This window comes from Rhinolophus sinicus, chromosome 2 (assembly GCF_057876585.1).
Source record: "Rhinolophus sinicus isolate RSI-liver-muscle chromosome 2, RSI-T2T, whole genome shotgun sequence".
In the NCBI taxonomy this organism is placed as follows: Eukaryota; Metazoa; Chordata; class Mammalia; order Chiroptera; family Rhinolophidae; genus Rhinolophus; species Rhinolophus sinicus.
In genome coordinates, this window is record NC_142502.1 from 146,388,646 (window position 1) to 146,413,177 (window position 24,532).

A 24,532-nucleotide genomic window follows, 5' to 3' on the forward strand; every position below is an offset into this window, starting at 1 on the left:
AACCATAAAGAAGGACAAATCTCTCAATATTTGCGGAGGAAATTTTCTCAAGTTCTTTTACCTGAATTTGGATGGGGGCAGTAGAAGAGGGTAACCTGTGGATGCAGATTGATATGCTCCGTGTGCTCTGAACAAATACTCAGATGAAGTATGCCTTGTCCTCTGACCTCTTGGGTCAGCCAAGACTAAAATATAGCCCAGGACACCGCTTAGCTGTGGTTTCAGCTCCAGACCTCTAGACATTTGGCACAGCACACTTTGTTGGTGATAGTTTGGGATTTAACCTTGAAATCAAGTTGTTATATAATTTAACAATCCAAATCCCTGTGAATACTAGTAACTAATACTATTCTATTTTTTAAACACGTAATTTTGGCTATATGACTGTTAGACTTTGTACTAAGATTCTTTGTCTTCGGTCTTCTATTACTGTTGAGATACTTGTTTTAAAAAACAACATTTAAAAAATATTTTCAACAGTAAAGAATCATGAGGTTTTCTAAGACCCCTGCTTAGGGGCTAACTACCTACTAGGAACTTATTATAAGAACTGGAATGTTAAAAGAGAGCCGATGGGGGTGGGGGTGGGGGTAGAGGAATACATAAAATGGATGGGGAAAAAGAAATAAAAATAGTAACTAGCACTTTAGAGCTCATAAACTGCATTCATATATGTTAGCTTATTTCGGTTCCAAAATAGCCATTATTATTAGACTTGTTTTAATACAGAGATCACGCAGCCTTACAGAGGCTGACTAAGGCTCACTTAGGGCAGCTCCGCTAGTGGAGGAATACATAAAATAGATGGACAACAAAAATAATCCAAAGGAAAAATGTGAAATGCTAGAGTAATTAAACTGATTATTAAAGGAATGACAAAAGCCTAAAATTTATTAGGTACAGCTACCAGAGCTATAAAATTTGCAGGATATAAGGAAAACCTCCTGACCTGATTTCAGGTTGACGTCACCTTGGCTGTCTTGGGGAGGTGATGGTATTGTGAAGCTTCATACTTACTTGGGTTATAAAAGCAGCAGAACCAGTCTGGGTTCCTGAATTGATTGATGCGTGTGATATTGATGTTATAATTAAGTCAATGTTCCATTATTTGGGGAGCAATTAAACCAGTTTGAATTGTTGTGGGAGGTCAAATACAAAAGGGACACCATTCTTTTTAGATTATGTGATAAAATGCAAAGCATCGGCTTTGGGATCAGAAGATGGGGCTTCTCTGCATTAAAATGAGTCTAATAATAATGGCTATTTTGGAACTGAAATAAGCTAACATATATGAACATAATTTATGACCTCTAAAGTGCTAGTTACTATTTTTATGATTTTCTAAGGCTGGACCAGGTTACGAATCAAAAGGAGAAACAAAATAACTCACCCTATTCTGTGTTGGGGAAAAAATGGGAGTGAATATTGCTCATATTATATGTCCCTCTCCTTACTTCATCTGGATCTTTGAAAAGCTGCATTCACCTGCTACTGTGGCTTCACTCCCCAAGGCTTCTTTATTTGAGGCCTCTAGTCCCTTACAATCATGTTGAGAACTGAGAAAAACAATGTTGTTGTAGGCTTGCCCCTTCATAATTTAAGGGAGCAGGTTATGGAACCAGACAGACCCCTTGGGAATTTAAATTCCACTGACTACATGTGGGAGCCCATGATTTTTTTGTTTTTCAGCTTTTTAATTTTTAAAAGCAATGTGGTTTCTGCCTGCTCTTCCAGCAGTACAGTTGCTTGGGCTTTTCTGGGTTGATAAAACACTAGAAAACAAAGAAATAATGGATCTCATACAATTCAACAACTCCCTCATGGACATTTCCCAACTATACAATCCCATAGGATCATGGCTGGTGTGCCAGAGAATGGGCTAATCCTCAGCTTTATTCATACCAAATAAACAGTCATTCAGTCACCAGAGTAAGTCAAATAAAGGTAACCACTGACACTACCATTGCCGTTTTTGAAATGTGAATTCTGAAAGGAATATGGCAACTCAGCAAAAATGTATTTGTAAAATAGCACAATGTCAACTCATCTCTCTCAATAGTTACTAGGCAAGAAACCAAAATAAATAACTCTTAAGTGCCAAACTATTATTTTATTTCTGTATCTTCAATGATATCTAAACCTGACTATTCACTAAGGTTTGCTGAAAGACAATTATCACTTCATGAAATGGACATATACAATGATTAATAATGGTGTAAAGCTTATAATAAAGTATTTATGAAATTATATTCCAGGATAGATTTAGAACTGCTTTTTGAAGAAGGTAGCTCTGTTTTGGCCTGCTTCATTTAAGGAGATTTCAATTCTTAATAATAATCAGATGATTTCCTCTTGCCTGAATTCAAACCCAAAGATTCTCATGATAAAAAGACATATTCTCCATGGGTTCTTCCTTCTAGATGGCCTTTTTGCAGTATTGGAAGGTTTTTCTTGGTGGCATTTCAAGAAACAGGAGAAAGATCTTATTTTGTACCTAGACTCTTTTTTTCTCTGTTCTGACTTTGCCAAAATATAAGCACTTTATTGGACTGTTCTCTAAGTTTCAGTACTATTTCAGTGCTTTTTTCTATATCCTTAGGATACTCAGCCATCTTCTCTGGCTGGGAGTATATCAGTATATGTATGAAAAAGCAGTATCCCAGGACTTCATGTACTTTACGGGCCATAACTTGTACCTTTGGGCCTTTTAAATCATTCACTAAAAGGCATTCTGTAGGGGCAGACAAATTACAGAAAGATTCCTCTTCCACGGCACTAGGGTTCATGGTCAGTGAAGGAATGCTGGAATTCAGCCCCTATCTGCCCTGGCAGAGCACCTTTGCACAGTGTATAAACCAGACTACCCTATAGGGCACTTAGGGACATGTTCACTTTTAACTACTCCTTCCCCATCCAATGCCTGATGTTACAGGCATCTGAAAAGCCTTTTTTTTTTTTTTTTCAGCACCAGAAATCTCTCCAATTTCTGCCTCTCAGGATTCCTTCAGATGTTCACTCTCTTCTGGTCTCTGTAGTTCTTTCCATCCCACTAAAAGGAACCGACGTTCTCCCTCTGCCCATTGATTCTCAAACTTTTTTGACTGACTCCCACCTAAGTGGGGCAAAAGGCTCCAAGACTCATAACCTAGCCCTTCTTACTTTTCAAAGTAGTCCCTGATGGCCATTAACTGTTGCTGTGGAACATATTTTGTGCGGATTATGTGACTATCCACTTTAACAATATTGGTATGGATGGTTCCTATGTGTATGACAATCCACATTTGTTTAATATTTTGTTATAAAAACTTATGGACAAAAAAAGGGGGTTCTATAGAAAGTAACCTCACAGGATAATCTTATCATAAATTCGTAACTAGGAGGGTCATGGTGGGTAGTCACACCCCAGGCATATAACTTTTTAGTAAAAGGTTTATCTTTGCCTTAAGCAAGTCCTGTCCATTGTTTTTGTCCATCTAGGTAAACACACATTTCAAATAAGCCTTAATCAGAATTTTGAGGTATATACGATAAAGATATACGTGCTTCAGTGTTCATTGCAGCTTTATTTATGGTGGCCAAGACCTAGAAACAACCAAAGTGTCCTTCGATAAATGTTTGGATAAAGAAGATGGTACATATACACAATGGAATATTATTCTGCCATAAGAAAAGATGAAATAGTGCCATTTGCAACAACATGGATGGATCTTGAGATTATTATGCTAAGCAAAGTAAGTCAGACAGAAAAAGTCAAGAACCATATGATTTCACTGATATGTGGAATATAAAACTGAAAGCAACAAAGGAACAAGACAAACAAAGAAACAAAAACTCATAGACATACACAATAGTTTAGTGGTTACCAGGGGGTGGTAGATGAAAGTAAATGGGATCAAATGTATGGTGATGGAAGGAGAACTGACTCTAGGTGGTGAACACACAATGTGATATATAGATGATGTATTACAGAATTGTACACTTGAAACCTATGTAACTTTACTAACAATCATCACCCCAATAAATTTTAATTTAAAAAAAAGAAAGAAGCCTTAATCACCCTCAAGAGAGCACATGCCCTTAACTATCCCATAATCCGATCCCCACATTGCTTCCTCCCACCTTCATGTAATCGTCCTTACATTCCCTCCTTAATCTCAAATCTCAAAAAAAAGAACTGCAAACTATTATTCTCCAAGGCATTTAGCCCAGTCTGTTGAGAGCTTGCTTCCAGGTGTATCCTCTGTTTGGCTCAAATTTTTATAAAAATTCTCTATCAGTTTGAACTTTTTTTTTTGTTTGTTTTGGTTTGGACATTCTTATGTTGACAAATTTATAGGTCATAATTGTGTTGACCTATACAGACATCACTATCCTACTGTAATCAAACAATCCACCTTTAACAAAATAGATGATGATGGAGGTAAATGAAGGATAATTTATAATTAAAAAACAGGAATAGTAACCATTGAAAAAACAACCAACTCAATATAGCACTGATACCGACAACAAAACAATCTTCCCGAAAATTGAGTACACTTCAACAATCTGCCCGTGCATGTGTTGGGAAGGAAGAAATTTTCCCTTACCCTCAAGGTTCTTTTGGCTGGTCTAATAATCAAGTAGATATGAGACAGATTAGCAAGAGCAAGTAACCAAATTTAAAATGGGAACCTTGCATACATGAGAGAGTCAGAGACCCCTCCGTGTGGTTCTGAGACAGAAAGGGAACATGGGTATAAAGACATCCTGAGCTAGGATTGAGGTAAGGTGCCTTGGGGGATTCAAAGAATTATTGCAGGAAAATAAGAAGTATAGATGTTTAGTAAATAGAAGTTTTCCCTGCCCTACAGATAGTTTTTTTTTTTTTAAAAAAAAGGTTATCTGATAATCTCTTATTATGGGCAAGGCCCTTAATTCAAGTTCTTTTAGGTAGTTGAGGTAGAGGGGAGAGGCAGACGTTTTTCTTGAGCTCTCAGCTAAAGTTGCCTTCAGCTCAAAACAATCCACATACCGCTAAGGCACATCTGGGGGTGGCTTGTTCTGAATATAAGGGAGCTTTGCAAATATTGCCGTGTTGTCTAGAAGCCAGGGAAATATTTAGTTAAGACCTCAGTAAACTCTAGTTATGTGCTAAATTTTTATTTATGAACACCAAATACTTTTAACAACTTAGCAGTTAATAGTAGCCTTGAGAGAGAGAGAGAGAGAGAGAGAGAGAGAGAGAGAGAGAGAGAGAGAGAGAGAGAGAGAGAGAGAGAGAAATTATAGGTCATCAAGGGACATGTGATACCAAGAGCCAATAAAGAGACATGTATTTGGGGATCAGTTTGTGGGACATCAGGAGGATGCTTGTGGCCTACCATCTGGCTGCAGTCCATACCTTGAAAATCACTGCTTAGGTGGTTGGCTTGACTTTTTGACTCAGCTTCTCAAGATGCTGGATCATTTTTCCTGTTCCACAGTTTGCTGCTATAGGGACCTTATACCCTAGCCAGCTCCTCAGTGCTCCCCAGCCTGGACCTCCAAATCCCCAGTCTCTCACAGGAGTCCCTCTCCAGGAAGGAGAATCAGATGTTACCCTCTAACTGGGCAGACTCCCAGCTCCCACCTTGCAGCACCTGTGATGGCATAATGGGAGGCCTTGAGTGAAACATGGTGGAGGGACGTCAGAAGACCTGCACACAGGCCACCTCTGCTTTGGCAGCTGTTTGACAACAGTCAAGTTACTCCGCTTCTCAGCTTGGATTTCTCCTCCATGAAACGGAAATAATAATACCAACCTCATAGATTTCTTGTGAGGATCAAATGAGATAATGTAAGTGACAAAGCATGGTAAAATATAAATTCACTTATCAAAGTAGTATATGTTGTTGTAGAGAGGGAATATTCATGCATTACGTCTATTTACAAAGGACTGTTCTATTTACAAAGTATAACTGATATTAGGACGCTATGATGCATAAGAGTGACAAACAATACAGACCGGCTGTCAACAATGAAGGTCAAATGCAAGGACCTTACAGGCCTGAGAGACTATTGAGAAGGTGTGAGTTTCTGATTCCATAATCCTGAAGCATGTTCTAAGAAGTACAGGTCTCACTGGCCCTGAATCATCCTCCCTTCCTTTTCCCCACTACTTATGGCTTGGAGAGGAGGACTTAATTCAGAGTAATTCCAGACATTAGAAATGAAGGTTTTTTTTCTCTCCATCCCACTCGAGATTAGGAGCTCCTGGGAGGACAGCAGCTGAAGAATGCTAGGAATTCTTCCCTCCACCCAGTCTGGAATGTGTCCTGCTTGGGGCACTTAGCAGGAATGTACGGGCTGCCAGATAAGGCCCAGAGCTTGGCAATTGTGGGCTTCTTGCTCGGGAGGGAACCTTTCCCAGACCCAGGCCGTCTCAAGACCCCAGAGGCTGCTCTCTCTGGCTGACAGAAGAGACGAGAACTGGAGCTGCAGGACTTACCTCTGGCAAACAATGAGTGGAGACAGTTCAGCTAGACATCTGAAATAAGACACAGCAGTGTGTTCAGACTTTGGGGGAAGCACTGTCTTTGGAATCAACAGACACGAGCTTGACCATGAGCTCTGCCACTTATATGTTAGCTGTGCGACCCGGGTTAAATGCGCAGTGAGCTTGGCTTCCCTCATCTGTAAATTGCAAATAATAATAGTACCTAGCTCTTATGGTTGTGGGGAGGGGTTGAATGAAATAGCATATGTAAAACACTTAGCATAGCACCTCTCCATCACTTGGGGCTGTAAAACTATTTTACATGACTAGATTTTAAGCAGTCTCAATACTCTGCACTTTTCAGTATTACAGCATACAATGTGTTTTCATATTTGTTACCTTCTAAAAATTGCAGTAAGCCGTAGTGTGAACTTGAGCACCCTAGGGATGATTTATAGATATATTCATCTTTTAGAGCAAGTAACAGAATGCCAGCTTTGGCAGCTATCACAGGGCTTCATCTGACCTCTTGTCCATACCCTATCCCTTACCCACTTTTTCTGTGAGCTTTCAGTCACAGGCAGGCTACCCCCCACCCTGTCACCCCAGCACACTGACTGTATTGAACCAGAGTTGCTACTCTCACCCAGGTTCCAATGGGAGCTTGGAAGAAGCTATTATCAAAGGCCAAAGAGAGGCTCAAATGCCTCAGGAATTCTGTCAGGTAATCCTGCCTTGAAAGGACTCCTGAGGCAGCCAGATGGCCTACCTGCTTCCCTTATGCCTGGGTCTCAAAAGTGTAACTTGCAGTGGAGAAGGCCGGCTCTGCCCCAGGACCCTAGCAGGGCTCTCCTTGCCTGCTGCTTTATGTGGATGGAGTGGGGTGGGAGGGGGGGTGGGGGGAGAAAGGGATAGTTCTATGAAAAGTAACCTCACAGGGTGACCTGATCTTAAATTCCTACTGGGCAGGTCATGGTGGGTAGTCATGGTGGGTAGTCATGCCCCAGGCATATACATTCTTTAGTAAACAGGATCAAATATATGGTGATGGAAGGAGAACTGACTCTGGGTGGTGAACACACAATGGGATGTATAGATGATGTATTACAGAATTGTACACGTGAAACCTATGTAACTTTACTAACCATTGTCACCCCAATAAACTTTAATTTTTTTTAAAAAAAGGCTATCTTTGACTTAAGCAAGCCCTGTCCATTGTTTCTGTGCCTCTAGGTTAACACACCTTTGAAATAAGCAGTAACCACTCTCAAGAGAGCACATAATATTGTCTGTGTAATCTTCCTTGTAGTCTCCTTAATTTCAAATGCATACAAGAAGCTGCAAAACTGTTATTCTCCAAGCATCTGAGGCTTTGCTCACTGGCATTATGTCATCAGTTTGGCTCAAATAAACTCTTATAAAAATTCTTTACAGGTTTGGATGTTTCTTACGTCAACATTCGCTTCTGCCAGCCGTCCAGGCTCAGAGTGGGAGAGGTTAGAGTCTTTCAGAAATTAGAGTCTGCCCTTCTTAGCCCTTGCCTTGTTCAGACCAGCACTCTTGGAACAATGTGGTTCTGCAGCCTGACCCTGACTCTTGGCATTCCTGAATCCATGGCACTGTTCCACTTCTCTTGACCCCAAATCTTGATTCTGATGGTGACATTGGATCTGCTACAGACTTCATCTTGGATTTTTAGTCCCCCCTTTGCACAGTGAGCATGAGGATGGCAGTTTTGACCTATTCCCTGAAGTCTCTGTGAGCTTCCTGACCATTTTTTCTTCCCCCGGTTTGGTCCCCTAAAATATAGGTACTCTGGACATGGAGTCCCACGTCTAGCTGGGAGCAAACTGACCTTCCCACTGATCACCTTAATGCTTCCAGGCTGGTTCATGTATAATGCTATCCAATTTTCCATGAATCTCAGAGAAATTTCATTCTGTATTTGTAGTAAATCTTTTCAGGGAAAAACACGCAAGATCATTGCTTATATTGACTTTCTTGAATTCCTAAGGGCATGGCCCGAGGCAAGCTGGGACCACAGTTCTCTTAGTTGGCAGGGAGGCTAGTGAGCAAGGGCTAGGCAATGACCTATGTAAGAGACTCAGGATGGGAATTGGAAGCACTGTCCTGGATGAGAGTTTGGACCTGCGGCAAGGGAAAGCTTCCTGCTGGATGTAACTCCTCTCCCCCATATTGCCACAGCATCATCATCTACACATCACTAACTACATAATAGTCCATCTCTTTATGGGGCTTCCTCTCCTATGAGAGTAAAAACTTGACTGGGTGGATACATGTCACATGGAAGATGCTCAGTTATAGGAAACACTGAAGTAATGAGATTTGGTCGTAATGTGGAGACTCAGAGCTCTTCCTTGGTCTCAAGATTCTAGGATGATGGGCCCTTCAGTGGGCATCCAGGTCTGGCAGAGTAGGGGGTTATATGACTTCATGCCAACCTTAACAAATTGGTGGGCCTGAGGCAGTGATTTATTAACTTTCTGCCCTAGCCAAGATTGGCTCAAGAACTGAAAGGATGTTGCATTGACCACTTTGAAAGTTTTGGTAAGGTAGAAGCAGAGGAAAGAAGGTGAGATCTGATACAACCAAATCATTGACACTCTTAATAGATTGGGCTTAGGCAGCAACCACACCGTTTGGCTTTCTTGAATGACCATAATGATAAATGCAGATTTTTGCTATTTGTGGTGGTTATGTTCTAGAAAGTTGCTAGGAACACTAATTATCAAATACAGAACCATTGCTCCTAGAGAAAATGTAGGGTTAGGTTCCTGAGAGCCTGTAGGCACATTTTCATCAACCAATCAATACATAACCTTGTTTTACACGTAATTATATTTAAAGACACCTTATTTCCTTCCTTAATATACATTAGGGATTCATTAGTATTGAACTCATGGCCAACAACACTGTAACTTATGCCTGAGCAAAGCTTATCTAATACACATATTTTCTCTATATGGTGCTTTTTGCCCTTAGGAAGATTGGAAAGTGCTTCAGACTATACTCCGGAGTCACATTTAACAGTGAAATCACCAACAAATAGCACAAAAATGTGAAAAATGTGGTACTAAACAGACCACACAAAGGACACTTGTTTATAGTGTGAGAGCTGAAGCAAGAAGGCAGAACACCCCTCAGCTGGGAATGTGCATGTCAGGTGACTCAAATTTTTCACTGTTCTGCCCATGTCCACGGATGATCATGAAAGTGCCACGATTATTCATTTGAGGGTTACAAGTAAAATTTAGGGAGTAGGTGTATTTGCAAACATAGAATCCACAAATAATAAGAATCCACACTTTACTGAACACCTACCACGTGGCATTGAACTAGGTGCTTTACATATATTCATATTTCCATATGTGTGCCATAAAAAAGTTCATCAACTTTTCACTGTTCCAACGAGGTAACTCAGAGTTAACAATGATGGACATAGCCTTAGATCCATAGGCTATCATCATTGGAAAAAGTAGGACTTTATAAGTTTAATGTCATACGATTTTTACACCAAGCTTAAGGATGCATTAATGGGGCTGGAAATTTGTCATAGCCTGGGCTTCTCCTCCTCTTGGAAACTTCTAACTCAATAGTCTGGGCTCTTATAGAAAACTAAGAATGCATCGCTATTAACTGATTATGCTTAAAGACCCACAAGATTGTGTTCTAAGGTCTGAAGAGAATCTTTCTTATAACTGTGCCCAGCAGTTAACAGCACTGTCATCTCCCCAAAGAACATCAGGTGAAGCCAAAAACAATCAAGTAAACAAATTCAAAAGGACAAATATGTCTTTCAGGGCATTGACTAAGTAGGAGCCTGAGAAATTAACAAACTCCAGAACATACCAAGTTCTGAAGCATCAGACTTACAAAATTTTGACCTTGTCCAGTCATCTGTTCACCCCCAATCTTCCTACCTGCTGCTTGTGTTCCCTTCAGATCCATCTGGACTCTGTTCCAAACTACATGGTGTTCATTCTTCCTCCTCATCATGACCCTTATCACGATGTCATTCTCTTCCTAACCAATCACCCTTGACCAGCAAGGCTCAGTTCAGTCCCACATCTTCCCTTAACCTCTCCTGAACCTCATCGGTCCTTTTTTGTGGGAGGATACGGACCCCCCGAAATCTAGCTCATTGTCACCTCCTCTGTAAAAGGGCAGTAGTAATGCACACCTCTCAAGACTTAAGCAGGATAACGTGACTGTGCACAGCACAGGGCCTGGTTCAAGGTGGATGCACATCAATGTTGGTAATTCTGAATCTGAATTGTTTTTCACTTTGGTCCATTATGAATTAACCTTTTATGACCCCTTGTGAGGCACATTTTGTGAAGAAATGGATCAGCAAGAGACAAAGGAACAGCAAGAAAGAATATGCTTTGGGGCAGTGATTTCCAAATTTTTAATTGTATGTGCTAGTATAAGAATTTTGGGAACTGACATCAGGTTGCTTAATATTTCCCTTTTGCCTAAAATCTCCCTAATAACACATTTACTTTCTATAATATTTTTAAGTAAAATAAACACATTGTAAAGGCAAAAAGGTAAGAAGGACATAATGTCAGAAGGTTTTGTTCTGAAAATGAATAATTCAGCTTCAGGTAAAAGTCACATCACTCACACAACCACTTATCTTTTTATCCATTCATTGGCCAAATATTTATTAAGTGATATGCACCTGGAATGTTTTTATGTGATGAGGTACAGTAGTACCCATGACAGGGAAAATGGAGCGTACTTGGTTTTTTTTGTTTGTTTGTTTTTTGGTATCAGAAAATAGATCTAGGAAAACTCATAACGAACCATTACCAATCCGACCACGCACTGGCTTTTGAGAGCTATGGCAGCAGAGTGCTTAGTCACTGATCTAGATTCCAGTCTCTGCTTCTAATCCCTGAAGGACAGGAAGGTGTCACACTGTACAAAGACTGCGAGTGTAAAGGCAGAAGAACAAAAGCAGCTCCTCTGAGTGAGCTTCTGGCTCTGGGGCAGTGAGTATGCCAGCTTGAGGATTGGACCTCAGGCTGGTTACTCTTTGTGAGTACAACCCCCATATAAACAGAAATCCTTCTAGAAGTTATCATTTTTGACCGCGAAGGACAACAATACATATTTAATCCAAAGAAACATGAAATATTAGGGCACAAGGGATTTGAAACAGTTGTCAAAGTGTGGAGATAAGCCCTGGGAAAAGAAAGAAGAGGGATGAAAACCTGGCTATATTTAGGGAGTTCCTCAGTTTGTTTCTCACCAGGATTCAAAAGCAAATAGCTGGATGTTGTGAAATATGAGCTTTCAAAAGTGCTATAGAAAACTTTTAACATGGTTAAACACTCAGCCAAGAAAAATAAGACACTTGTTCTTATTCTGAAATCCCGAATTAAACAAACTAAGGTCAGCGTAACAGTTCTGTTTCATTCCAGTACGTCTTTGGGAGAAATTGGAGGAGAAGCCCCAGGGACTGATAAGCTTCCTGTAACATGCTGAATTGTTAAATTGGATGGAGAGGACGTTGTATGTATATATGGTGCTTTCTTCCTGAAAGTCACAGTTAAGGGAATGTAGCACCTGACATAAATCATCAGAACTTATCACCATACTTTCCATACGTAATAGATTGAGAGTCTCACATGACAATCTCCAATGTCCTGGCCTAAGGTTTGCAAGATGGAACAAAAAGACATTCTATATTCCAGAGGAACTCTTCAGAGCTCAAATATGTATTTACTGAAAACAACATATAAAAATCCTACACTTCCAGGGCCTCAATTCTGAGAGCTCTTTGGCCCTGCAGCATTTACACTACAAGAGAAGAAGGAGCAGGAGGTGTGCAAGTGACAACTTCCTGAACACACTGGGAATAAGACTGAAAAGAAAATGATGAAGAAACCATAAGCAGAAGGTTCTTCCTTATCATAGCATTTTCGGATTAAAAATAAAAAGATTTACTAAAATTAGCCACAATGTTAAACTCTTAAAGCTGAAAGTGTTAAGTAAGGCAAATGGTTTCAATGCAGAGCTGCAGACAACTTTATCAACTTCATGCTATAAACCATAGCAAGCAAATTAATTATTCCCAGATGCTGGGGTATAAACACACACTCACAGGATTGCATTCCCTTTTTTGGCTCCCAACATCCAAGTAATTATACACTGCACAGATAATGTTGGATGAGCTCTCCTTTGAATACCAAGCAAGTTCTGGATTCTGTCAGCCTTTTGGATACCATGTCCACAAACATTTTTCTCTGACAGTCTTTAGTAACAACTTGTAAACAAATTGTTTCAAGTTTATTTTTAAAAAAAGAAAGAAAAGTTCAACAGCAGCACAAGCCTCCTTTCCAAATTATTCTAAACTCCTTAAGAGCTGGAGGGGACAAAATTCATATCAAATGTAGTACATATTTTGTCTTGCATCAAGAGTAGTTTTTCTGCAATCCCTGTGAGCAGGGGGTCAGAAATCGTATTAGAGTTTTTATATTCTTTGCATTTTGCCAACATGTAAACAAAGAGAAAAAAACAGGTTGTGAATCAACTGTGAATTGAGAATATGTTTAGTATTAAACATAGATTCTCTGATTATGCTAGAAAAAATGTGAGTAAAGAGTCATATTTCCTATTCCAGCTCCAGATTTTCACAGGGCAAATGAAATGTGCCTGGGATGGATGAATCATGAAGGGTTTGGGGGTGGGAGGGTGGGAGGTGCTATCTGGTCCTTCACACTTCTTGGAGTAAATAAACTCAGTGGATATGTTCTGGGTCTTTATATAATAAGGCAAAGAGGTGTGTGTGTGTGTGTGTGTGTGTGTGTGTGTGTGTGTGTGTGTGTGTAAAATGTGTGTCGGGGGAGGGGTAGATAAGGAAGGCACCAAAAAAAAAGAAAAAGAACCTCAGGAACTGTTAAAGAAAAAAACACATTTTCTACTGAAGGAAAGAGAAGTCAGCAGTCCTGCCAACTGCAACAGGAATGAGAAGGAAAGTTCAAGGAAAGTTAATATCTAAAAATAAATAAATAAAAGGAAATTCAATGAGAAAACAATATTCAGGTCAGGTCGAAACTCAGAGAAAAAATGCTCATTCAGAACTGAGCTGTCATCCTGCTTTTTCTGAAGTGAGCAGCTGCTGGTTATTGAAACCAGCCCACACAGTTGGGTTACTGCCGCCATGGCAACACTCCTGCGTCTGTGCTGGAGTGGCCAGGCACAATGGGGACATTCCAGGGCCCAGAAGCGCTCTGGCTACAGATTAGGGTGGGTTTTCTTGTTTTGTTTTGTTTTATGTATATTGGGAGATTTTGATTCCTGGGTTTGTGGTTGGCTGTTGGAAACTTTTCTAACCTATAATAAATCCTGACCTAAGGGACAGATTTTCATACAAATAGCAGCATGGAAGGAAAGCATCAAGGTGTTGTTCAATAGGCAAATAACTTATTAATAGTCTCTTTTAAATTCTCTCTTACAAAACCTCTAGTAAGCTCTGGATATTTGTACCTGGTTCCTTGTATAGCAACTTTAGAATGTTTTTGAAATAATGCTTAGCTTGCTTTTTATATTTGTAGTTTATAATAACACATAACCCTCAAAGGAAAACCTGTCATAGTCTTGCGGGTTAAAAAAATTAGCTAATAATTAATTGAAGACATTAAAATAAAAAATATAGCCTATAACTTATATATTATATATGCAGAGCCTCAATAATTGGTACATTTAAGTACTGAACTCACCATTTTGGTACTATAAGCTAACAAATTTATCTACCAGTTAAGTACAAAGAAAATTGTTAACATAATAACCTTATGGGGTAGCATAGTAAACAATAGCATAGATTTAGGGTCAAAGTGCCTGAGTTCCAATCCTGAGATTTATTCCTGTGTAATCTTGGGCAAGTTACTTAAAATTTCTGTAACTATTTCCTCATCTGTAAAATGAGTATAAAATTAGTACCTGCCAGGTACAGACTGTTACAGTATTAAGTTGGTTAATATTTGTAAAGTGCTTAGAACTGTGTTTGGTTACTGTATAAGTGATTAGAAAATCAATTGATCAATAAAATTTTAAATGATCTCTTTTTCAAGATTCTAGGAAACACTGCCTTTGAAATAGTATAGTATATTTATGTACCTATATCTCCACTCAGGAAATGTTAGACTTATTTAAATCTATGGCTTGTAACTCATTTGAAGCCAGGCTTAGGGCTCCTTGACCCTGGTAAAGCAGCTAAAAGTGAAATTAGCCAATTTGTGTGTGTGTGTGCTGAGGATGTGCTTTAAAAAATATATACTGGATCTTCTGATTCATTTGGATCCCTACAAATGCTTACGTTTTTGTTAAAAGTATACGGCACAGTGCTTGCTAAACTGATCAACTGTAAGATGCAGCCCTCAGGCTGGGAAACCATCACTGTACCCGCTTCTGTAGCAGCAGCCAAAGAGTCTCAGGCTCCTGGGGATGGAAAACCCAGTGCTCTTTCACCTCCATAGTAAGATGAGGTTCATAATTTCTTTCCTTTTTTTTTTTTTGTTCTTTTTTATTTTTATCTATTTTTTTTACAAAAAATATATATATTTAAGGTATACAATGTGATGTTTATATATGTGTATATATAATGATTACCACAATCAAAGTAATTAACATATCCATTACCTCCCATAGAGTGTGTGTGTGTGTGTGTGTGTGTGTATGTGTGTGTGGTGAGAACACTTGCGATGTCTCTCAGCAATTTTCAAGTATACATTAACCATAGTCACCATACTGTACATTAGAACTCATTCATCTTGTAATTGAGTTTGTGCCTTTGATCAATATCCCCTTTCCCCCACCCCCTAGCCTCTAGTAACCATCATTCTACTGTTACCATAAGTTCAACCTGTTTTTTTTAGATTCCCCATATAAGATCATGTGATAATTGTCTTTCTGTGTCTGACTTATTTCACTTATCATAATGTCCTCCAGATTTATCCATGTTGTCACAAATGACATGATTTCCTTCTTTTTTAAGGCTGAATAATATTCCATTGTGTGCATGTACGTGTGTATATACTATATATACATATATATAAATATATAAACTTTTTAAAATATATACATATATATATTATACTCCACATCTTCTTTATCCATTCATCTGTCAACAGACGCTTAGGTTGTTTCCATATCTTGGCTGTTTGTGAATAATGCTGCAGTGAACATAGGAGTGCAGCTATCTCTTTGCGATCCTGTTTTCATTTCCTTTCGATACATACCCAGAAATGAGATTGCTGGGTGATATGGTAGTTCTATCTTTCATTTTTTAAGGAACCTCCATACTGTTTTCCATAGTGGTCGCACCAATCTGTATTCCCACCAACAGTGGGAACAGTACACAAGGGTTCCCTTCACATCCTTGCCAACACTTGTCATCTCTTGACTTTTTGATAGTAGCAATTCTAACAGGTGTGAGGTGATATCTCATTGTGGTTTTGATTTGCATTTCCCTGATGATTAGTGATGTTGAGCATCTTTTCATATACCTGTTGGCCATTTGAATATCTCCTTTTGAAAAATGTCTATTCAAGTCCTTTGCCCATTTAAGAATTATTATTATTTGCTACTGAGTTCCTTATATATTTTGGATATTAATGATATGCATCATTTCTACTAGGGCTTGTTCAAGGGCTTCTGTTTCATCCCAGAACTCTTCCACTGATATAAAGAGCCCACTCCTGGGCTCAGATGCACAACTTTCATGGTGTCCATCCAACTTAGGACATGTAATTTCTTATAAAGCCTGAAGTTGCATTACTTTCTACAGTGGGGCCAGCCTGAAACTGACTTTACTGTATATGCTTGTTCTTCTGTTTACACTTCCTTAGTTAAGTGAGAGAGGAATATCTGTTAGGTATCAGTGGTTGCAAAGTGCTTTTACAGATTTTACTGGGATATTTGGATACTGTCCACATAAATATGCTCTTCTACCACCCAGAGGGTTTATACCAGTTTGTAATCCAGTCTACCTCAGGCTAAGAAAAGGTTAGCATTCTAGTCAGGGTTCTCAAATTAAGTCACATGCATTCAGTTCTATGAAACAGGGACAAAAAGTCATTCTAGCACTCAAAGAAAGAAATCAACATCTATTTCAGTTTTCAAAATGGCAAAATCCTGTTTTTCTACAGTGAGATGTTTTTCCTCCCTTTACAATAATTCAAAGTGCAATTACATATCTGGAGTGGTGGGTACACTTGAATGCTGAAAGGACTAAGACTGAAATACATAAAATTCATCTTTTAAAATATCAAGGTCAACCTGTAATTTAACACATATCCTGTTTTCTAAGAAAACAAATATACTATCAGATCCAATAAAGCTTTCTGTGGAAAATTTTTTGGAGGCCAGAAGCAAAATTAGAGAATGGAGTATTCCACAGTTGAAGGAAACAGAAGCTGCCACCTAAGAGGAACTAAGACCAAGCTGAAGCTATGACAGTTTGAGAAGACACAGGGTTGAGCAAATTGACCTTATTATTCCAGGAGGTTTAAATGGAAACCTTAAAAAAGCTGTCTCCTTTTTTACTTCCTACTCCAAGAATTTAAGCGGTCTTATATGAGAATGTTCACTCTAGCATTTAGGTGTACTTAAAAGAGAAGGGAAATTATGAGGTACAGGAAAACTGCACTGGAATAACAGTCAGGAAACCTGGGCTCCAGTTTCACTTTGGTCACTTGTCAATGTATGAGGTTATTTTCCCTCTGTGAGATATTAATACCCATGGTGGTGGTGGTAGCAGTAGTAGAAGTAGCAGCAGCAGCTGTAGTAATAGCGGCAGGAGCAGCAGTGGTAGAAGCAGCAAGACCAGCAGTAGTAGCAACAGCAACAATTGTTGTAGTAACAGCAGCAGCAACAGTAATAGTAGTAGTAGCAGCAGCAGTAGTAGCAGCACAGTTTCCATTTATCGGGGGTCTACTGTCAGGTACTTGACTGGAAACTATACGAACATTTCATTTAAACCGCATGGTGGTCTTCCAGTGTAGGTATTAGTACTCTCATTTAACCATCGAGGAAACTGAGGACCAAAGATGTTAAGTAATTTGCTCAAGACTACTTTGTTGGTTAGTGAAAAATCTGGATTTTGTATCTTGATAAATCTGATTCCAAAGCCTCTTGGGAAGCAATGTGGTATGTAGCAGTGCTTCTCAAACTTTAATGTGCTTGTGAATCATTTGGAGACATTGTAAAAATTGAGATTCTGATGTGATTGGTCTGATGCAATGCTTGAGATCCTGATTTTCTAACAACTCCCAGGTGATGCTGCTGGCTCTAGGAAGCACACTTTGACTAGCAAGAGGATAGTGGAAAGGAGGGATGCTTTCCAGGTAGCATGTGTGGCCTCAGTTTATTCATCTGTAGCACAAAGGGTTTGATAATATGAGTTTAAAAGTACATTCCAGCTCAGAATTCCCAATATTCAGGGTACACTATGGTATTAAGAAACCAGATCACACAGGAATGACTCTTAGTCACATGAATTTTTAAGCCGGTTTCAGATGAGATTCTGGCTGTGATTTATGTATCTTTCTGTAGTATCTCTGACAGGTAGGATCAGACGCCCTCACTCAAATTACATTATTGTTAAGCTTTAGGCTGAGGTAGATCTTACTGAAGGAGTTCAAAGCACTTCTTTCCATAAGCATCTTTAAAGATTATAAATGTAAAAATAGTTTATTATGAGAAGCTTAGATGGCAGGGTTTTTCTTTTTAATAACACAAATGAGAAGTCTCCAAAACCACAATGGTAGCACAATCCATAAAAGTATGTTAATACCTCATCCTAAAGTCTTACAGAAATTGAGGTTTTTCTGAGTTAACAAAATAGACTTCATCACAGATGGTCTGAATGATAAAATGAACCAGCACACTAGTGTAGCAAGACAAAAAACACTGCTCTTAGCTGAGCATGCGGAAAGCCTTTAAGGAAATCTTTCTACATACAACTCTGCTACATATTAGGAGAAAAGCAGTTTTGATTGGAGGTGTGTGTGTGTGTGTGTGTGTGTGTGTGTGTGTGTGTGTGTGTAGGGAACTGTTGATGGTGAGGTGTTGGTGAGGAGGGACTCAGTAGCCCCTGAGAAAATAAGGAAGAAATCTATTGAACTTTGAAAAATAATCCCCATGAGTACTTTTTTAAATTTTTCTGGTTTGTAAAAGTTTTACACATAAAACTTATTTTTGAATTTGATGCCAGTGTTCTAAGATCAGTTTATTGCAACATAATTTTTCATGGTCAGTCTTCTTCCTCTCCATTTTTTTTTCTCACAAACTCCACTTTATCAACCCTTGTTCCATGCTGAAGGTTGTGCAAAGACATTCATTTCCTTAAATACGCCATCCTCTTTCACACCTCCCATGTCTCTGTGCTTTGAGTGCCCCTTTTTAATCTGATCACCAGGCAAACATCTACTACGCATCTTTTAAGAGTCAACTCAAATATCACCTCCCCTATGAAGACTTTCCTCACCTTGAACCTTATCCCTTCCTCTGCCAGAGACAATTGGCCATTCTCTCTTTGGTAGTACCTATTAATTTGAGTGTATAGCTATAGTAAAGTTACCCACTTTATTGCTTCTCTTTATTTAAATGTCTGTTTCCTCATATGAAGAGGTAAGCATTCTAAGGACAGCTTCATGTGTCCTTTCAGAGACTCAGAACTTCAGCTTTTCATACAATTGTGTAACAGTTCTCAGCTCCTTCCAATAAATTCCACTTTTGTGCTCAAATTAACAAAAGTTCATTTCTATTCCATAAAGCCGCAGAACCCTAACAGTGCAGAAAAATACTGAAACTGAACCAATTGCCTGAGTGGAAGGGACTCAGGAAGCTTAGAGCACAGAGAAAAGAAACCCAAAGAGTAAGATATTGGTAGTGTTTGTCCAGTACTTTTTAGGGGAGGGTGTGCCTTCTCTGAGAACTTACCCAGGCTGGTGACTAGAAAGTATTCTCTACTGTGGGTCAAGGATAATTCTTCAGACCTCATCATGGCCTGGAGGATATTCCAAAGACCATCCTCCACTCTTTTCTGATTCCTTGCTTTCCAGCCAACCTCTCATAATCACAAATTCAATTCAAAAAGTATTATGAGATCAGGAAGGAAGTGTGTAACATCTGTACGTGAATAACATTATATACAGCAGTCTCTTGACAGTTTGGACAGCCCAAATCAGTTGCTTCAGTCCGATGAATGACAGAGCCCTAACAAAGTTGAGTTTCTCAACTTCAAGACTAAGGCAGGCCTGAGGTGACCTCACCAAGATGATGCCACCCTTCAAGGCTTAGCAGAGATTCCACTGTTCCTCCAGATTATACTCTTCTTTCCTACTACGCCTCAATTCTCTACAATACTCAATAATACACGAGTGGTTGGTAGGGTTTCCAGGCAGGAATTTCCACCAGTTCTCAGGAATTTTTTCGCTTTTCTATTCCCAAATCCCGAGGAAAGTTGGTCAGGAAATTGGGAAAATCGGCTCCTTGAACCCAGGTGGTTGGTACTATCGGCCGTCACTTTGTGGAAATGATTCATTGTGGAGAACAGAAAACAGTTTATATCTCGGGATTCGGGAAAGGGAAAGCGAAAAAAATTCCCAAGAATGGGTGGGAATTCCCACCTGGAAACCCTAGTGGTGGGTAAATCTCCAAAGTCCACATTCTTTGCTACATGTAGGTATAGACAGTAAGTAAAACCTAATTAATTCTAACCATTGACTCTTAATTATAAAAGTAAGCGAGCCAGGCTTAGTTCTACCTCTGTATGATAAAAGGGTTTAAGAAAATTGTAATGTAGAGCAATAGTTCTCTCCTCTGTTTTTTCTGTGACTTAGAAGAATTGTGTTGGCATTCACAAAACAGTCCCATGTGCAGTTCCTGCCTTCATCTCTGCAACCCACCTCTGTTTTTCCTCTCAAGAAAGCATTTTGAGATGCAAACTCATGGCCATATTACTATAATCTGAAATTTTCTTTGGTTTATTTTTAAAAGTCAAGCATTTGCAAACTTTGATACTTTTACTACAATTGGTATTAGGTTGCTTGCAACACATCAGTGTGTCCTGTTGAGACCTGCTGATGTAAATTAAATATTGAAGGGAGAAGGTTTAAGCTAAATATTAACTAAGCTGTTTATAAATTTTTTTTTTCTAATGTTTGTAAAATTAACATGCCAATTTTACTCTCTCTTGTCAGTTCCAGCAGGAGGGACAGAAACCATAATTTGGTAGTGCCGAGAGCTTGAACTGAAGTAACCATCTATGCTAGAAAGTAAAAAATCATTTCCATGACCTAGAAGTTGTTTGTCTTGTGTCTATCTTACAGATTCAGGCTGTCCTTCCCAATCAGGTTAGATAAATAAGATTTTACTGAATATTAAAAGTTTTGAGAAAACCCAAGTCACTTGAAACTGATGCTCTTTTCCTTCTGATATTTGAAGGGGTTCAGAACAGGCATCCCCAGTATGTGCCACTTTGGCATGTAAATTATTTTTGAGCTCAAGGCAACTGAGACCCCGTGGGCTCAAGAGAAAATTTTACCTCTCCTTTAAAGAATTTAAATTAGGGGCCTTGCCCATAATAAAAGTTATCACCAGAAATAACTTTTTGTGACCTATCTGTAGGGCGGGGCAAACTTGTAATTATTGAACATCTGCTCTTCTTATGACTTTTATCCCTCTGAAGCCGCACAGTACCTTACCTCATCCTTAGCTCAGAATGTCACATATACCTCATTTACCCTTTGTTCTGTGAACCTCTCATGGATGTGGGTTCCCACACATTCGTATGTAATTAAATTTGGTAATTTTCTCTTGTTATTCTATCTCATGCACATTTATTAGACCAGCCAAAAGAACCTAGAAGGGGGGAGAAAAATTTTTTCCTCCCCTACAGATTATTGATTTATTAGATTCCTCACCCTCCCCCCCACCGCACCCCCCAGTGCTTAATCCCTGGCTGCAAGTTGAATACTATGAAAGACTTTTAATACCTTCGTTAGGCCACTTGGGGATTTATCTAGTACTTGACCTGCAATTTTTGCCTCTAGAATGATAGACCTATCTTTGTAGAACTTACAGAGGCAGGTGATATTTAATGAAATGTGTTTCATGCCAATGTCACACAGAATACATGTGAGTTAGGCCCTAAAGTTTGGAGTAATATGCTGTGATATTTATACCTTGCCTGATGGTTTTGGTACAGCGTGGTCTTTTTTAAAATGCAGCTATGAAACTGCATCCTGGATGCATGGAATTGCCTAGGAACAGAGCAATGAATTAAAGATGGCATAGCCCCCTTTGCTTAACATTTCCTATTTTTCAGGGGTTTGTTTTGCAACTTTAATATTATTAACCTACATAACCTTTTACTTTTCACTCAGAATTTATATCAGAATCAAGCTAATAAATTAAAGATGAGTTAGTTCGTTGTTGGGTGGTTTAACACAGACCAATATGTTAATCCTGATGTGCTTGTTACTAAGGTTTTAAAACTTTTATTATTATTATTTTTTCTGCCTCGTAGCTGTGGTTAGGCAGCAGCAATAAATCAGAACAAAGGAATGAAGGTATTGGGGCTTTAGGGAAAACATGTATTAGAAAAAAAATTGGTTTGGCACTAAGGGCTGTATTGCATTAAGATGGATTTTCGAGATACAGAGGTAAGAGAATGTAGACAAATAAATTGTATAAATAATCTGAGAAATAGCAAGTCTGCCCAGACCCCAAGTAACCCTGTAAGCTACTATCAACAGGACTTCCTAATTCCTGTTCAAACAGACCAAACAGGTACTCTCTACTTAAACAAATAGCCAGGAGAAATGGGCACACAGTTAATGCTGGGGAAAGTGGGAGGACCAGATAAAGCTCTTTAGAATAGCCCAAAGGATTGTAATAATAGAAGTCAGTATAGGAGTCTGACATAGCATCTTCTGTGAATAGGGCTTTATTGCCACTCCAGGCACTGATATTGCAAACACATGCTAAGACAGCCAGAAACCGGGAACATCACAGTGTAACTCATGCCTGAGAATGTGGTTCACTGCAGTAGGGAATTCATGTTGGCAGCCTGAATACAGAGGAGACAGGAAGGAGCATTCAGATAAGGCTGAGCATACAAATGAAAGACATGGTATGGAAAGTAGAGTTGATGGGAATGAGATAGAACCATTCCAGGGCCCTAAGAAAGTGCAAGGATGCCAAGAAGTATAGACAAAATAAATAAAGCAAAAGGGAATTTTCCTAGTAGCCTAAATGGTACCTGAACTGAGAGATCCTTATGTTCTAGAACAGATTTTATTCTCATAAAAGAGAATAAAGCATAAAAGATCTGTAGATGTGGAGAGACAGCTTGTTTGAAGCCTTAACCATACTAAGGCTCAGATATGTATGCTTTGTCTCTAGTTCTTTAATCTAAGTTGGTTCTGGCTTCATCACTGTAGAGAGCAGACTCTGTCCCCATTCTTATTTTTGATGCTCGCCTAGACCTCTTTCCTGTTTGTTCCCTGCACCAGCTATTTCCAAAGCCTGTATTCCATCCCCTGAGTCTGCTTCAGGCCCTATTCCTCTTAGGGTTCTTCTACTCTACCTTACTGACCTTCTTTTTCTTACTCATTTTTATTCACTCTCCCTCAGCTTCCCCAGTAAGGTATATTTGACAAGATGTGACTGCTACTAGTGGTTACTCCAAGACAATAGTAATGGTAATAATAGCCATACTATATCATACAGCCTAGCTGAGTTCTGTACATTGTCATAAAAAAAAATGGGTATATTTCTTTGGTTTCATGGCTTTGTGATAGGTGAGAGTCCAAATGCAGGTAGAGGTTACTACTTGTTCTACCCCCTTCCTTCCACTCTAATTCAAATAAGAATAATACCTGAATATATGGACCCTGACTTCAAGGAAATTACAAACTAATGTAAAAGATTAAATACAAATGTTGAATGTTCAGTAACAAGGAGGAAGTAATTGTTTTTAAAATAATAAAGAAAAATGCACAAGTTAGCACATAGTAAATGAACGTGTACTAAATGGTACAAAAATTCAAAAGCAGGAGAGAAAGATTACTTTGAGTTGGCAAGGTCAAGGGATGGGTGGGGAGGGGACCTGCCAAGCTTATTAGGGAAAGTTGAAGGTTTAGACTTGAGCTCTTGTGGAGTCTCTAGGGTTCTACTTGAGACAAGAGAAAAGGAAGAGAGGGCATTTTAAAGTAGCTGACATGAAAGGACATGGACACATAAATCTTACCTTTTACACTGAACTTTGTACCTTTTATATAGCTTCTTGTGAAGACATGTGTATTCCCATGATCTTAAAACATGATTTTGGTGCATCTAAAATTTGACAATGTTTTTCTCGGGGAAGTCTGTGAAATGTGAATTGACAAGAAAATTCTGTCTACAGGTCAGCATACGCAGTCTAAGAAGTTTGTGCTCTTCAACCAGCATGAAGCTAAAACCAGGCGATTTTCACTCTTTGGCTAAATGCTAGCTAAATTCATTTTAATACTGCACGGTCAGTATTTTATTTATTTGTCTGGAAGCCACATTTCCTCTCCCAAATCTCTCTTGCATAAATGATTTACTATTTGTTCGTAAAGCCAAAGATTTTACGCCTTGTCTCTTTTTTCTGATAAGAGGATATTGCAGCAGCTTTCTTTTTATGCTGCTTATGGTTTTTATTCTGTTAATTCAAAGTTCAGCAAAGTAACTAGTTTAGTAAGGCAGAGAAAACCAAGAGGTTCAGCCCTTCAAATGACTGAGACAGTAAATCTTCACTGGCCCATTATCACATAGAACCCTCTTTAATTTGTTTTCCTAAAAAGTAAGTTAACAGAGTGTGATTCTTAAAATAGGTTTTACATTTTCTTAACTCTCCCAACTAAGCATATTTAATGACAGGACACTTAAGGTCCTTAAGATTAACTTATGAAAAAAAACGCTTTTACAATGGAAACCCATTAATCTTGAAAAATAAAATGGAAGCAATTCTTTCTGGGTATACACTTGTTAGGTCTTCACATAGGAATGTAGAGCGCT

General features: G+C 38.9%; 1 protein-coding gene across 2 annotated transcripts in view; it reads right to left on the minus strand.

The window, feature by feature from the left end:
* Positions 1-6,170: 6,170 nt before the first annotated feature.
* LOC109438107 (uncharacterized) overlaps positions 6,171-24,532 on the minus strand; it is a 97,910-nt gene continuing 79,548 nt past the window's right edge. Inside the window, exon 7 of one of the 2 annotated variants that reach the window (XM_088796131.1) lies at positions 6,171-6,505. In XM_088796131.1, the coding sequence (XP_088652257.1) occupies positions 6,494-6,505 (12 nt within the window). In that variant the 3' untranslated portion in view covers positions 6,171-6,493. The remainder of the gene's footprint in view (positions 6,506-24,532) is intronic. The other variant, XR_016020449.1, reaches the window with a different exon arrangement.